This window comes from Lissotriton helveticus, chromosome 2_2, assembly GCF_964261635.1.
Source record: "Lissotriton helveticus chromosome 2_2, aLisHel1.1, whole genome shotgun sequence".
NCBI classification, from domain to species: Eukaryota; Metazoa; Chordata; class Amphibia; order Caudata; family Salamandridae; genus Lissotriton; species Lissotriton helveticus.
In genome coordinates, this window is record NC_136060.1 from 418,788,733 (window position 1) to 418,803,747 (window position 15,015).

General features: G+C 46.0%; 1 protein-coding gene across 4 annotated transcripts in view; it reads right to left on the reverse strand.

Moving 5' to 3' along the window:
• The window catches only part of REEP1 (receptor accessory protein 1), a 305,129-nt gene that overhangs the window by 10,225 nt on the left and 279,889 nt on the right, over positions 1–15,015 (reverse strand). For 2 of the 4 annotated variants that reach the window (XM_078678665.1, XM_078678667.1), the window contains one exon: positions 7,155–7,280. The exons of the other annotated variants lie outside the window; for them this stretch is intronic. In XM_078678665.1, coding sequence (XP_078534791.1) covers positions 7,200–7,280 — 81 coding nt within the window. In that variant the 3' untranslated portion in view covers positions 7,155–7,199. The remainder of the gene's footprint in view (positions 1–7,154; positions 7,281–15,015) is intronic. 4 annotated transcript variants of the gene reach the window in all.

The following is a 15,015-nucleotide window of genomic DNA, read 5'->3' on the forward strand; positions in this document are numbered from 1 at the left end:
TATAGTTACATACATATCCCTGTACTACCTATGCATGAATTTTGAGAATTTTCTAGCACGTAGGAAAATTACCAAAGGCAGATTGCATAAACTTTCCACTGTAGAGCAAATGCTCACTTGTGAAATTTTTTGATGCTTGCACTAAAGGAAGTGACAACATATTTCACCCCGATCTACATAACATTGACATTTGCCACCTTCATTTTATATGTGTAATGCGATGTTCAGCCAAGATATGTTCATCCAAGAGAAAACATTAATCAAAAAAAGTTGTACTGCATCTGTGGTGAGACATCATACACATTTATTTTGTCTTGATTTTTACGTTTACATTACGAAAGTGGAGAAAAAATATTTATTCCATTCCTTATTTTGTAAACACGAATGAAATTGAGTTTTCCAATTTTTTTTGCAATTTATATAATACGATGGGTACACATTTTGCTTGCTCCACACAGTTTTACACAAGTGGTAAATTGTGCTAAAGGCATCAATCAGCACCATGTGTGCACTAGTGCAAACTTTACCCAGTTCAGCACTCGCCACACGAAGCAGTTCATGTTTCCAAATGTCAATTTTTGCTTCGGAACAGATTTGTGTTGGGCCACTTTTAGACCCAAAGCTCAAGTTTCTGATTTTGTTCGGACTTCAGTTTCACGGCAGAAAATTCAACTGGGGTACAACTTTAATTCTAAAAAGGAAGACATTTACATTTTCAGAGCATGCGTTAGGTAATGTGTTCCTGGACTTTGGGAAGTTCATGGTTGTGGGGTTGAAAGCCCTTCGGTGCCAAATCCACTTTACTGCCAGACAAAAGCATTTGCAGTGGTGTACTAAAGTGTATAACAATGAAACAATGTGTTTTTTTAAATGAGATTTAATCATGAACAAAATACGTGATTGTATCTGTTTTGGTTGTTTCTGTTGTACATGTGTGTCTGTTTTATGCCAAAAGTTTGTAATGCGAAGTTCGCCAACACCATAACGATGAATGGATTAAAATAATTGAATTAAATATATTATACTTATATAGTTGTATCTTTACATTCCGCAGCCTTGAAAACCCAGTTTACGCACCTGCGAAACACAGATTGACTGCAGTGTAACTGTATGATTACAACGTATCACTGAAATAAAAAAATATTATTTGCAATTGAAGATTTTTTTCCCTTATTGTGATTCTTTCTTAATTGAGTTTTATACCGCTTACGAAGCCTTGTGGTGTGTCTTTTGTGTCTAATGTGAGAGTTGTAGACTCTGTTGGAGTATTGGGGAGCACCCAGAGTGGAGCCCTTCTTATTTTGGGTGATTTCCATTCCAAGACCAGACCATGTCACTACTAATAGATGGTGGAAGATGAATTACAGGAGCCAGCTGCAGGCCTTTTGTACTTGAACCCAGCGGAGATTGCCTGCTGGCTTTCCTTGGTAAGCGAGTGTAGTATGTTATGGCTGGTTCCCCGCAGTCACCATGATTTATGTGTAGTGCGCCTGCATGTGCTTGGGTTACAAGTGAGGTGGTGTACCCATGCTGGTGGTCCATAGAAAGGACAGCAAGTGACTTTAATTGTAATAGCTCCACCAGCTCAAGGTGTCACCAGACCACAAGGAAACTCTTGGACAAAGAGTGCTACCTGCAAGCCTAGTCTGGGACACCTTCGCAACAAAAAGACTGGACGTCCACCTATATCCTATGCGTGGTGCTAGGAGGCAGAGCAGTTTAGCGGCAATCCAACAAAAGGAAGGTAACAGTATTACCTTCATATAGTTGTATATTGGTGCTCAAGCCAATCAAAAGGAAAATGCATTTCACTGTTATTTGTTCTGCAAAAACTTTGAAACTGATTGCAATTTTGGAAACCAAACTGTTCCTTGGACTGATATGAGCTCCTTCTAGCATACGCAGTGTTCTTATCACTCAAGGACCTCTGCACACTAGGAAGATGAGGGCCAAGTAAAAAACAGGTGAACACATGTGTTGTCAGTGTAACAACCTTATCCATGGTCGCTTAAGAAACTATGTTGCTGCTGCTGATGGAACCAGGAGGTAGAGTGCCCAGAGAGGAGAGAACCTGGATATTTAGCTGGCGACGAAGTTTAGTTTAGCATAAGTGTCTAACCTTAAAAAGTTGTGGAAGCAGAGTCTGCCGAGCCTAGCCGCTGTAAACCTCTGCTCAAATGACTGATGCACTCCCTTGGAGAAGTGGAGAAGTGTGGCTCAATGGTTAGAGCGGCAGACCCTGATGCAGAGGTCTAGCCCGGGACCAGGGTTCAATTCCCGCCTCGGCGGGTCTTGGGCTCAATTTCCTCGGACCTGGTAATTCTCGCCTCGGTGCCTATTCTAATCATGGGTCCCACTCTGCAACTCTGGGCAATAGCTTGCTTAATCTCCACAACGGCCCCCAACAACGCTTGGATGCCTGGCTTCACCTTGGGGGTGCCCAGGAGTGGGCACCTCAGAGGGAAAAGCCAGGAAGGGTTCCACAGTGGTTTGCGTACAAGCGCCGAGATACCCTCATGGGTCAATTCGTGCGCTATACAAGTACTATTACATTACATTATTACATTACATTGCATGCATACTTCAAAACTGCCAGGACCCTGAAACTTGCATCAACCTGTTCTGAGCACGGCAATTGTGAGAGGTCCATCTGCAGGAACCATGAATTGCTGCATCCTGATCTGCGCCAGATGATTGCGAGAAGCCTGTATGTCTAAAACCTGCTTCTCCACATCTAAGCTTGATGATGAGGAGAGGCATGCAGCCAAAGCCATGGACTGTGCTACCACTTCTTTAAGTGACTAAAGGCATTGCGCGGCATGTGGGCCCTATCTTTGTGCATCACATTATTTCTTAAAAGGACCGATAACCTTGTGAGGCTAATTTAGGTAATTCCATCACTTCATCCTGTGTGCAACTTGTGCACCTCCCTCTACTTGCAGCCGTCGCTGCTCATTCCAACTCTGGAACGTCAGCTGTATGGGTGTCCCTCTCTACATGTCACGGCCAGTGCCTGTGAATGGAACACTGTCGCTTATCACGCACTATTCAAGAAGAGTGTGATCGCTACCCACACTATGGTCCCAAAGTGTGGACCTTGTCGTCCCCTGTAAAATTACAAGGACTGTCAGGTTTCGAACTGGGACTATTCGGACACTTCCCTTGGTTAGCCTTTGCAGATGAGACTTCCTAAATATAAATGATTGCAGCTATATATACAGCCCAGTTCAGTTACAGAGTAACCAGGTATAGAGTGAAACATATTTATTTGGTGAATTAAAACTGCATATTTCTTTAATAACAATAAAAGGCTGATATCTTCACGAAGGCATGAAAGAAGTCATGAAAGAAGTAGCTGTCTGGATGAAAAACAGCCGCCTAAAACTCAACTCAGACAAAACGGAAGTGCTCATCCTAGGATCATCCGCCTCTGCCTGGGACGACTCATGGTGGCCTGCGGATCTGGGCTCAGCACCCATACCCACAGACCACGCACGTAACCTTGGCTTCATCCTAGACTCCTCACTCTCGATGAACAAACAAGTCAACGCAGTCTCATCCTCCTGCTTCAACGTACTTCGTATGCTCAAAAAAATCTTCCATTGGATCCCCACCGAAACAAGAAAGACTGTCACCCACGCACTGGTTACGAGTCGACTAGACTACGGAAACACCCTCTACGCCGGAATTACAGCCAAATTACAGAAAAAACTCCAACGCATCCGAAACGCTTCAGCGAGACTCATTCTGGACATCCCTCGTCAAGATCACATCACCGGCCACCTGAAAGACCTCCATTGGCTTCCCGTCAACAAGAGAATAACATTCCGTCTCCTCACCCACGCACACAAGGCCCTCTACAAACTAGGACCCGAATGCCTCAACACTCGACTATCCTTCTACACACCCACCCGCCAACTAAGATCCTCCAATCTAGGCCTCGCCGCAGTTCCGCGTATCCAAAGATCCACCATGGGAGGTAGATCCTTCTCCTACTTGGCGGCCAAGACCTGGAACTCACTCCCCACTCACCTCCGCCTTACACAGAACCACATCCCCTTCAGAAAAGAACTCAAAACCTGGCTATTCGATAAATAATAATCCCCCTCCCCAAGCGCCTTGAGACCCTCTGGGTGAGTAGTGCGCTATATAAATCCTTGAACTTGAACTTATATATTCTTAGAGTACCATTTAGTGATTCATGTACAGCCTGAACTAAGCATTTTACTGCAAACTATACCCCACAAGCAAGTTATGGCTGTTTGACCATACTGCCCTGGAAAATCAAAGCCTAAAAAAGGAGGTCTTTGGCATCTCAATGAGCTCACAGCAATATCTAGTTTCAACATTTCCAGGCACTGTCAGAGAAGTTCAGGCATATTTCCAGAGATTAATACTTGGAGGAAGACAACAGAAAGCTGCAGAGTGGTTGAGTAAAGTAAGATCAAGGAGACAGTATCATTCTTGTAGGTGATTAGGAGGTTGTTGTCGAGAATGTAAAGGATAGTAAAAGAACAGGGGTACCTGTATAACCCTGTAGAACCTGGACAAATATTATACATGAAAAAAGAATTCTCCATAGAGATACATTTATCCTACATCAATCCTCAACAAGTCTCACTTATTGGACATCAGACTTAATCTGTTTGCATCACTTTTCAGAACGTCTCTAGAAATACCCAGTTAGATAGCTCAAAACATAAATAAAAATAATAATAATAATGCGGGCCACTTAAAGCCAACATCAATCTAGCTTCAGATCATGCTGCAACATGGTGGCTACCACCTTTTAAATACTCGTGTTCTCTAGAAGTATAGATGTAGCCTACATCGTTCCTCAACAGTGATAGTCGCACTAGATTGATAGTCCTAGACGTTCTTGCTGATCTGATATTGGAATTATATGGTTTTGTTAATTTTTCTGATGAAAGTTAAGTGGGTGATGGCGCAGTAGTCAGCAAGATCGTTTGATTCAAGGCTGGGATTTTTCAGCAGGAGATCTGGACTATCCTTGGGAGAAGAGTTGGCCTAACGGCCAGGGCGGTCAACCTCGAATCTGGGGAACCGGGTTCGAGTCTCTGTAATGATGCTGTACATCCTATGATTCTGGGCAAATCAATTAATCTCCCAGTGCCTCACAAAAATGAATTAGTCCTCATGTAACGCAACTGGTGCAATATAAAAAAGGGCTCTGATAGCCGATACCTTCGGGTCAAGTTCATGCTATATTAAACCCCGTAAAATAAATAAATAAATCTAGGAAGATAGCTTGACAGAGGGAGGCATTGACAGCATTGTGTGAAGAAACTGCTATAGCAGGATGCAACACTGGATAGTAGAATGCCATCTTTGTTAGCATTGGCCTTGAGAGAGTGATGAATGTTGATGTGTTCGGTAAGTGAGACGAGGCTGAAGGCTAGCCACTTGGGGGAGGAACTCCGGGGGATTGGAGGCAGTCTGTTTATTGTTGTCGATGTGGGTTCTGATTTTATCTTCCCAGCGAAAAAAGGGTCTTGTATTTGACTGAAAGAGACAAAGTTGAAGTATATGAGTCAGCATTTGGAATTCTGGCAATGTGTTGATTGATGTTCATAGTGTTGAGGGGTGTGTAGAAGGATTTTAGGGAGTCATTATCTTAGAGCTTGAACCTCAGAGAATGTTAAAGACTTTGCAGAATGTGGGATGGGTGTTGAGGTCTGTGATTTCTTCAGTGAGGTCATTGTTGGGACTACGTGATAAGTACATTGTGTTAAGAACGGCTGTCAAGGTTGATTGGGGAAGTATCAGGTAAGAAGCTCCAATGACTTGCGTTTTGCTGGCTTACTGAGATTGCAGGGTCATGTGTGCTTGTGGTGGACAGCGAGACTCTGGTTGATGGTGATCTTGTCTTGTGAGTGTACTTGGAGGCTGAATAGTGTAGCCTCAGGGGAAGAGGACTTCTAAGGTGGATGTGATTAACCATGTTTTTGTAATAAGCAGTGCATCTCCAGGTTACACTGTGCGATGAAGTCTCTAATGTGGCGAGTGTAAAGAACGTCAGAGTATGAGTTGTGCTGGTGGGGTATGCATGATGAAGAGTTAAATGTGGACACGGTTATGGTTGTTTGCTAAGCAAGTGTGATGAGACTGATACTTGGTCTGAGTCAAAAAATGGTGGAATGGTATAGTTTCTGAAATACATGATGTTGTTGGTTTACCAGTAGGTGTGTGTTTTTCTACTTTTTGGTGGGTGGTTTTTGATGGGTGACTGTGATAAATGTGCTTTTGGTGTGACTCACATTTTGCACATCAATGTTTGATTATGTGAGTCAGTGCTTATCTATTTTTCTCCATTTATGTTGATTTTCTGTTGATTGTAGTAATTGCATTCTTGACAGTGGACAATGGCCATTCGCTAGGATTGAAGCTGGAGGAATAACAGTTACAATGTGGCCTGCTTGCTTCATGTGCAGATCACTCTCCATAGTTGGATGTGATTTTTTTGTATCGACACAGCACAGCAACCATATCTTTGCCATTTCTGTCAATGTGGCCTTTAATAAATCTAGACAACTTTTAGGTCACGTGTGTTCCCCCAATGGGTCGAGTTAAGCATTCTACCTACCCCCATCACTATGGAAATGTCTCCCACTTAAATTATTTGACAACAAAGCTCTTCCTTTGCATGCATGCTTCAAAGAGTCTGGCTGACGAAGGAGAACAAACAACCTTACAATATCTAGCCTTTATCCAAGGCTTGAATCACTATTGTATAAAGCGATAGGGAATATGGCGCATAGAGCAGAAATCACAATGTTCGTAAAATGTAAGGGTTATGAATGAATAACAGAAACACTATTTTGCTATAACTCAGACCATTTCTAGGTGTAATGTTCCATTCCAGTAGGACTATTGCAGGTGGCCTGAGAGTAAAACGAGTCACACTCAGTCCTTTATGCTGTCCACACTAAAGGGTTCCTGGTTTTAGGAGAATGAAGACTGGTACTATTGTGATTAGGAAGAAACCAGAAAGAACACAGTGATCAAACAGCCTTCATACGCCAACATTTACTATGTTTCTTGAAAGAATACACCTTCCTGACTACATCCTTCTTCAAATGTAAAACTAGATAAAAGGCTCTCTTGCTTCATGTAATAAAAGTAAATATACTCACATTAACTGGGAATTTATAGGTTAATGCTCTATTACTGTGGCTTTTTTAAGGCCCCTTTACTCTTGCTTGAGTCTTCCTGTTTCTTTCCTGTTGCACTCTTCGGCTGAACGACTTTCTGCTCCACCTCTAAGTATGTTACATGGGCAGGATGGGAGGGAGAGGAAAGCGGTCAGAGATGCAGAAGAGAGGAGAGGAGTAGATTTTCTTTAAAAATTGTATTAGCCTACACAACTTAATCTAAGTGAAAAGATGGAAATATGATGGGATGTGCTTAAAAAGTATTCCTTGAGTGACTGGCAATCTACAAACTATAGTACAGTAACTTACTAAACCCAGGGAAAATGCCGGAATGCTTTTGTGTTAAATGATAACATCCATACACGAAGATCTTCTGGTTCTGATAACATTTACTAGAAGAGTTTGAAATTTAACAATGCTTTACCAGTATGAAACGTGCTTCTACCAGTTGAATTGTAAAACTAAGCATAGTATTACATTATGAGATAAATAAGTATTTCTCTTTCCCAATACAAATTCACCTGTACAGAATCCATATGACCAGTTCATTGTTTTTGGTGTGGCATAACTAATCGGTACCAGATCTGCCTTTTGCAGTATGGTAATGACATTATGCATTCTCTGATGAACCTCCTTAGGGTATATGAGATCAGCTTCAACACAACTCTTTTGGACTTCATCAGTAGTGAGTTTCATCACACTTTCTGGGCAAACTAAGAGTTCTTACTGCACACAAGTTCCTTGAAACCACATCATTAATAGACCAATGGTCAACCAGTCGGAACATTTGTATTTGTTGCTTCGCCATCTGGCCTGATGGTTGTACTGCCTTTATTAACAATGTTCAATGTGCTACAGCCATTGTCAAACAGGACGGCTGCCAGTCAAACTTTTCCACAATTTTTAATTTTTTGAAAACTAACTTCCAAAGCGGGGAACAAATAAAACCTTAATGACCCCCACACCATTGGAGTTTACTCTTATGGTGTGTAGGACATAATACTTTTTTATTGCCCCTCGGTAACGGTCAGCAAAAAAAGCAATCTGATCTACCACTCTAAATTAGGCAGGCAGTCGGATAGCTAGCGGCTTGCGCTCAATTAGACCTTCGGAGGAGTATGCTGGTGACAGAGCAGGAGTGTTCTCCGTTGTTGCAAACTTTCGGTCTACCGACCTCTAAATCAGGTGAGCGGACCGTGAGTTTGGCAGAGAGGGTACTCTGATGCCAAAGTACCAGAGTACCCTCTTCGGAAGCTGCAAAGAGATTAACATTAGTAGAGTGACTGTTAATGAAATATATCTAGAGACAATGAGTAGAGTGACTATCAATGAAAGATGCTGATGTAGGAAGAACTGAAGTTTTTCCAGCTAACGCGGTTCCGAAATGTTTATAATTTATTCCTGGTAATAGCAAAATGCTTTCATGAGGCGTACCAGACCAGTCCCTGCTCTTCATGGAACTTAAGAAGAGGGCATGGAGGGGCTACAGGCCATGTAAAGACAATCATCATGTCATATGAGAGACCCAGAAGTAACACACTATCTGGAAATAAGGCAAAGAGAACTCCGATACAAACAAGGACAACTTTTTCCCAACTTAAACATATAACGGGAGCCCTGCAAGGCAATCATAAGAGGAAAAGCACTGGCATTTTTAGTAAGAGAAAGTTCGCAGATAACATGCAAACACACAGCAACATACTCAGAGGCATCCAAGTACATATGGAATAACACATACAGGCACTCTCCTTTTTTACTTTTTCCCTCTTAAACTTGCAGGTCCAAAATCGACTTTAGAGAGCTGTAACATGATGCATAAGAGAAAAAATAAATGGCAGGAGACAGAAGTATTTCTGAAACTGACTGCAAAATCAAGAAGGCGCTGATATTCAGGTACCTGCTCTGTAAAAATGAAAACTTTCTCCAAACAGCGTTGACAATAGTAGTACTTGTTACATTTCATAGGAGCTGTATATTACTGCTGCTATGGAAGGTGGATGATTTACTATTGCACATTTATTGAAATATTTACTAATTTGCCATGCAGTGGTACCACAAAAAACATTTGCTCTCCCAACCTATGTGATGAAAATTTGGGGATCAAAATTGAACACCCTGCTCTCTTCTTTTAGTCCGACACTGACGTAATTCGCACACATAGAATTGCATCAGTGTCTGACCCTATCAGACCCTGTGATGCCAAAGTCTTCATAATCAACATGCACAATTGTATGAGGATACGCCATATGTTAACAGTGCAATATAACCTCATCATCTATCAGAGTTTTTTTTGTTTTGTTTTTTTTTCCAAAAACCTTTATTTGAGCAAGCCTAGAAAAATACAAGAATGGGCCTACAACCTCACGGGCTGGCCGCTAATAATAAGGCACAAGGCATGAATTAGAAATGTACACCCGTGGTCAGGTACAAATTCAGCACAAAGCATTACTCCTCACATGTCACAGAGCATTTTGAATTTTTATTTTATACAAAAAGCAAAACAAACACTAAAAAGGCGAATGCATGGTAATTAAGGTCAGCCCAAAGCACGGAGGGGATGGTCCACGAACAGGAGAACATACCCAGAGCCCTGAGGCTCCAACAAGGTCGGGGGGAAGGGGAGCAGCGGGGAGAACCGAGAATGCAAAAAACAGCATGAAAGGGTTCCGGGAACGCTCGCCTAGGGAGATAAGATAACCTCAGCAGTGCCTACAGGGGGAGGGGTACAGATATCCCCACGATATTCATTCCACTGGCCCCAAATCTTCGTCCACGCCCTGGGTCTGCCCCTGGCCACATAAACAGTCTTCTCACGAAACATGGACCAGTCCATGTTATCCTCCCATTTCGAGACCTCAGGGGGCCTGGAAGCGCCCCAGAGTTGCGCAACATCCCGTTTCGCAATCATGTAACCCAAGGTAGCCCATCTGGTCTGGGCCACAGAGTAGTCAGTGGGCTCCCACACATTCAACAGACATCGTCGAGGCTCCGGCCGCAGGGCCACACCAGTCACGTCAGTCATCACCTCAAGCACAGCAGTCCAGTAAGCCGCCACAACCGGGCACTCCCAAAGAATGTGTAAAAAGGTAGCACTCGACCCACAACCACGCTTACATAACCCATCCAAGGAAAAGCCCATCGTCACCAGACGCGGACCAGTGACATACACTCGATGAAGGATCTTAAGTTGAACCAAACGGAGACGGGCAGGAATGGCTACCTCCTTGGGAGAAGAGAGTGCCGATTGCCAATCTTCGTCGTCCAGTTCCAACCCATCGCTGACCCAAGCCTCCCGAAGTCGGGCCAATAAGTCCGCCCGATTATTGATCAGCTTCTTATAGATCAGGGAAATAGTGCTATCAGGCAGGTGCCCATCAAGGACACGATCTTCGAGGGGGGAAGACTCGGGCAGGGCCTCATCAGGAGTCAAAACTGAGGCGAGGGCATGCCGGACCTGAAGATAACGAAAAAATTCCCTACCATTCAAACCATATTCCGCCTGGAGGGCCTGGAACGACTTCACACTACCATTCGAGCATACATCACCCACCTTACAAATCCCAATCATATCCCAGCGGTCGAAACCCTTGGTAGACCAGAGACAGCCCAAACGTTCCGAGGCATAAAGCGGCGTCGCCAGCGTCAGTCGATCCTCCCATCCCAAACTCACATTCGCGGCTCGCCATACAGTTACTGCAATCCTGGATGGGCCCACAAGATGGCGCCCGGCTGATCGAGAATAAAGCGCTCTATTAAAGTCCCCACCCGGCAGCTGAAGTCTATCCATCTCGAACGCAGGATTCCGACCCGGTGAAAACATCACGTGATTAATAGCAGACAACTGGGAAGCCCAGTAATATCGCTTGATATCGGGGAGCGCCATGCCCCCGTCGTACCAAGGGATGGTGAGTTTCGCGAGGGCAATACGTGGACGCCCGTCCCAAATCAATTGCCTTTGAAGACTCTCGATCTCTCGGAAATAGGTCTTGGGGATTGCGTCATAGGAGTTCTGGAGCGCGTAAAGGAACCGCGGCAAGGACATCATTTTAAACAGGGCCGCCCTGACCAGAGGAGACAAAGGAAGCTTACGCCAACGGGCCACATCCAGTCGCAGTCTAAGCAACGGGGGGAGGAGATTACGCTCAAAGCGGAGCGAGGAGTCCAACGTAATAAAGATCCCTAAATATTTGAAGCCAGACTGGACCACCTGGATAGGAAGTCTGCTCGGCAACGGGGGCAAAACACCCGAAAGAACATACACGCAGGACTTGGCCCAGTTGATAACGAGGCCTGAATTGGCACCAAAGGAAGCAAGAACGTCAAATAAAACAGACAGAGATTTGCGCGGGGAGGTGAGATATAAAAGAATGTCGTCCGCGTAAAGTGAAACGCGGTCCTCAAAGTCCGGAGACCAGCGAATCCCTTTGAGCGAAGGTTCCCACCGAAGCCAAGCAGCCAATGGTTCCAGGGCGAGTGCAAAAAGCAACGGAGACAAGGGGCATCCCTGACGGGTACCTCTACCAAGGGTGAAAGGAGCCGAAACCCTACCATTGACCACTACTTGTGCCAGAGGTTCCGCATATAATAACTTGATCCAACCAATAAACTCAGGCCCGAAACCAAATTTCTCAAGAGCCGCCCAAAGATAAGGCCATTCCACCGTGTCAAAAGCCATTGAGGCATCCAATGATGCCAAAATGGCCGGCTCCGTCAGAAGCCCCGCCCTCGCTATCGCGCCGTGAAGACGACGTAGGTTCAGAGCCGTGTTGCGATGCGGGATAAATCCGGATTGATCTGGATGGACCAAGCCACTAATGACCGTCAGGAGGCGGGACGCCAGGAGTTTCGCCAATACCTTGGGTTCAACATTTAGCAGGGATATGGGCCTGTAGGAGGAACAAAGATCTCGCGGTTTACCATCCTTGGGGATGACAACTATCGTGGCCAGTCGCTGATCATAAGGGAGAATACCCCGTTCCCGGGACTCTAGAAACATGGCGCGAAGATACGGAGCCACCCCGTCGGGACGCAATTTGTACAGTTCAATTGGCAACCCGTTCGGGCCCAATGCTTTGCCCGAACGGAGTGAACGGATGGCAGTAGCTATCTCATCAACAGTAAAGGGGGAGTCCAACGCCACACGATCCAAATCGGACACACTGGGCAGAGCTATATCACGCAATAGAAGGCGAGAGTCAGCCACATCTCTCACAGACACAGGGGTATACACCACACGGAAATACTCAGCAAAACGATCAACTATTCCAATCGGGTCCGTCACACTCTCACCACTCAAAGACTGAATCACGGGTACCACACGATTAACCCTCTCCTTCTTATCCAGCCATGCCAGCAATTTACCCGCTTTGTCACCCACATCATACAAACGTCCCTGTTGCTCCCGAAACATCACTTTAGCAGCATCTGTGACCATGGACTTATAAGCAAATTGTTTCAGACCCAGGGCATGGAGTTTCGCAGACGTGACACCAGATTCCAAAGCATCCTCCAATGCAGAAATCTCTCCCTCAAGATCCACCACCTCTCTATTCCTCGCCCTCTTAGCTTCGACAATAAGGGAGAGGGCCTGCCCACGAATCACCGTCTTAAAGGCCTCCCATAGGGACACAGCTGAGGAAACAGACCCCTCGTTATCCAGAAAATACGCGTCCAAAGATTTAAGCAAAAGGCTGCGGGTCTCGGGGGAGGTAAGGTACCACGGATTGATGGGAGCCACCCGGCCCACTGCCTCCACTCCAACCTCAAAACGAAGCCAGAGCGGAGAGTGGTCAGAGATACCCCTGGGTAGGTGTACAATCTCACGCACCGCTGGCGACTGAGCCGCAGGCATCAGGAAATAATCCAGCCTAGACAGACTCCCATGGGCCCCAGAATGAAAGGTGTACTGAAGCTGAGTGGGGTGCAAAAGCCTCCAGCAATCCACCAAGCCAAAGGTATCCAAAAATCCACCCACCACTGTTGGGCCGCAGGAGTATCTCTAGGGGGGTGGCGATCGTGGAGACCAGAGAACACCGAATTAAAATCACCAGCCAGAAAGAGAGTACTATCAGGGAGGTCCAACAAGACACGGCCCAAATCTGAAAAGGTAGAAGTCTGTAAGCCGGGGGGCACATAAACAGTGAATAAGGAGAGGGCACGACCCTCATAGCGACCCACAAGGACAGCATACCGCCCCCGGTCATCCTGAATCACATCATCAATAGCTAGGGGGAGGGAAGCCCGAACAAGGATACCCACACCCCTAGAACCCGAGGTAAACCCCGAATGTGCCACGAGGCGATAGCCCCACCTATTCATTGCATGACAAACATTACCTACCAAATGAGTCTCCTGCAGGAAAACAATATCAGGAGATAAACGTCGTATACATTTCAACACCACACTTCGTTTGATACGATCTCCCAGACCGTTAACGTTCCACGAAACAAATCTCAACCCGCTACCCCCCATCCCACCCGACAAAGCCAAAACCCCCCACCAATGAGCATGACACCAAAAACCTTTTCAAATACAGGATAAAGTCGCCTTGAAAACAGAACACACAAACAACAAACTTCCCTACCACCCTCCCCCCAAATAACAAGAAAACACCCCCCACCCTGCACCCCTGCAAAAAGCTAAAAAGCCACCCCAACCTGCAGTGTGCCTGTCGCCCAAGAACCCCTATTCTACACAAAGACCCCGGAGGAGGAAAGGCTCCGTCCCACCCGCCCCCCGATCAAGACCCATGACGAGAAAAAGAACATACATCAAACATATAAGCAGTAGAGGAACATAGGCGTACACCCCTGGAAAAGTTATTCAAAACAAGGCACCAGGTATAGACGAAATGTTCAGCTCTCTACACCACCTTCAGCACCGCCCGGGTGGGCATCGGACTCAGTCTCAGGAGGTCGGCTAGGCAGGGAGTCCAGCCAGTCATTCACAGCATCCGGCCGATCAAAGAAGAAAGTTCGGTCATTATACTCAACCCGCAGCCTGGTCGGAAAGAGCATAGAGTAACGCATCCCCATGTCCCTAAGACGCTTCTTGGCACCACGAAATCCCATCCGCTGCTTCTGGACCTGCTGGGAAAAGTCCGGATAAAAATGCACCTTGGCATTCTCAAAGGCCACCGGGCCCTTCACCCGCGAAGCCTGCAGGATAGCGTCCCGATCTCTATAGTGGAAAAGCTTCGCAACAATAGGTCTCGGCGGGGCGCCCGGCTTACCCTGGCCCCCCGGAACACGATGTGCACGCTCCACTGTGAAAAATTTACTAAGGCCAGATGGAGATAGGTGGTTTTGGATCAGGTCTTCAACCAGGAGATCAACCGAGTGGGGTTCTGGGTTCTCCGGCACACCAACCACGCGAACATTACAGCGACGTGCCCTGTTCTCAAAGTCCTCCAAGCGCCGGGTCATGAAATCGTTCACCCTACGGAGATTGCCAATCTCCGTCTGTATCTCAGAGACGTCCGTCGTGAGGCTGGACGATTTGATATCCAATGACTTCACCTTTTCGTTCGTTTTGGAGAGATCGGCACGAATCAGATTCACCTCGATTGCCACAGTGTCAAGTTTGTGGGCCAAGGTTTCGTACTGTTGGCCTATTGACTCCCTCATGCCAGAAATGGCGCCCATGATGTCCTGCAAGGAGGGCTCCGTCGACGCATCCACTACGTGGTCAGACGCACTGGGACCGGGCAGGACAGCTCCGGGGGACCCCTTAGAGTGGGTATAACGGTCCATAACATTAGATTGGACCGGACCCCCGCGCAGAGGTGTCTTCGTCTTGCGCGTCTCCCGGTCCCCTCTGCCCGCCATTTTGAAGATGCGTCACA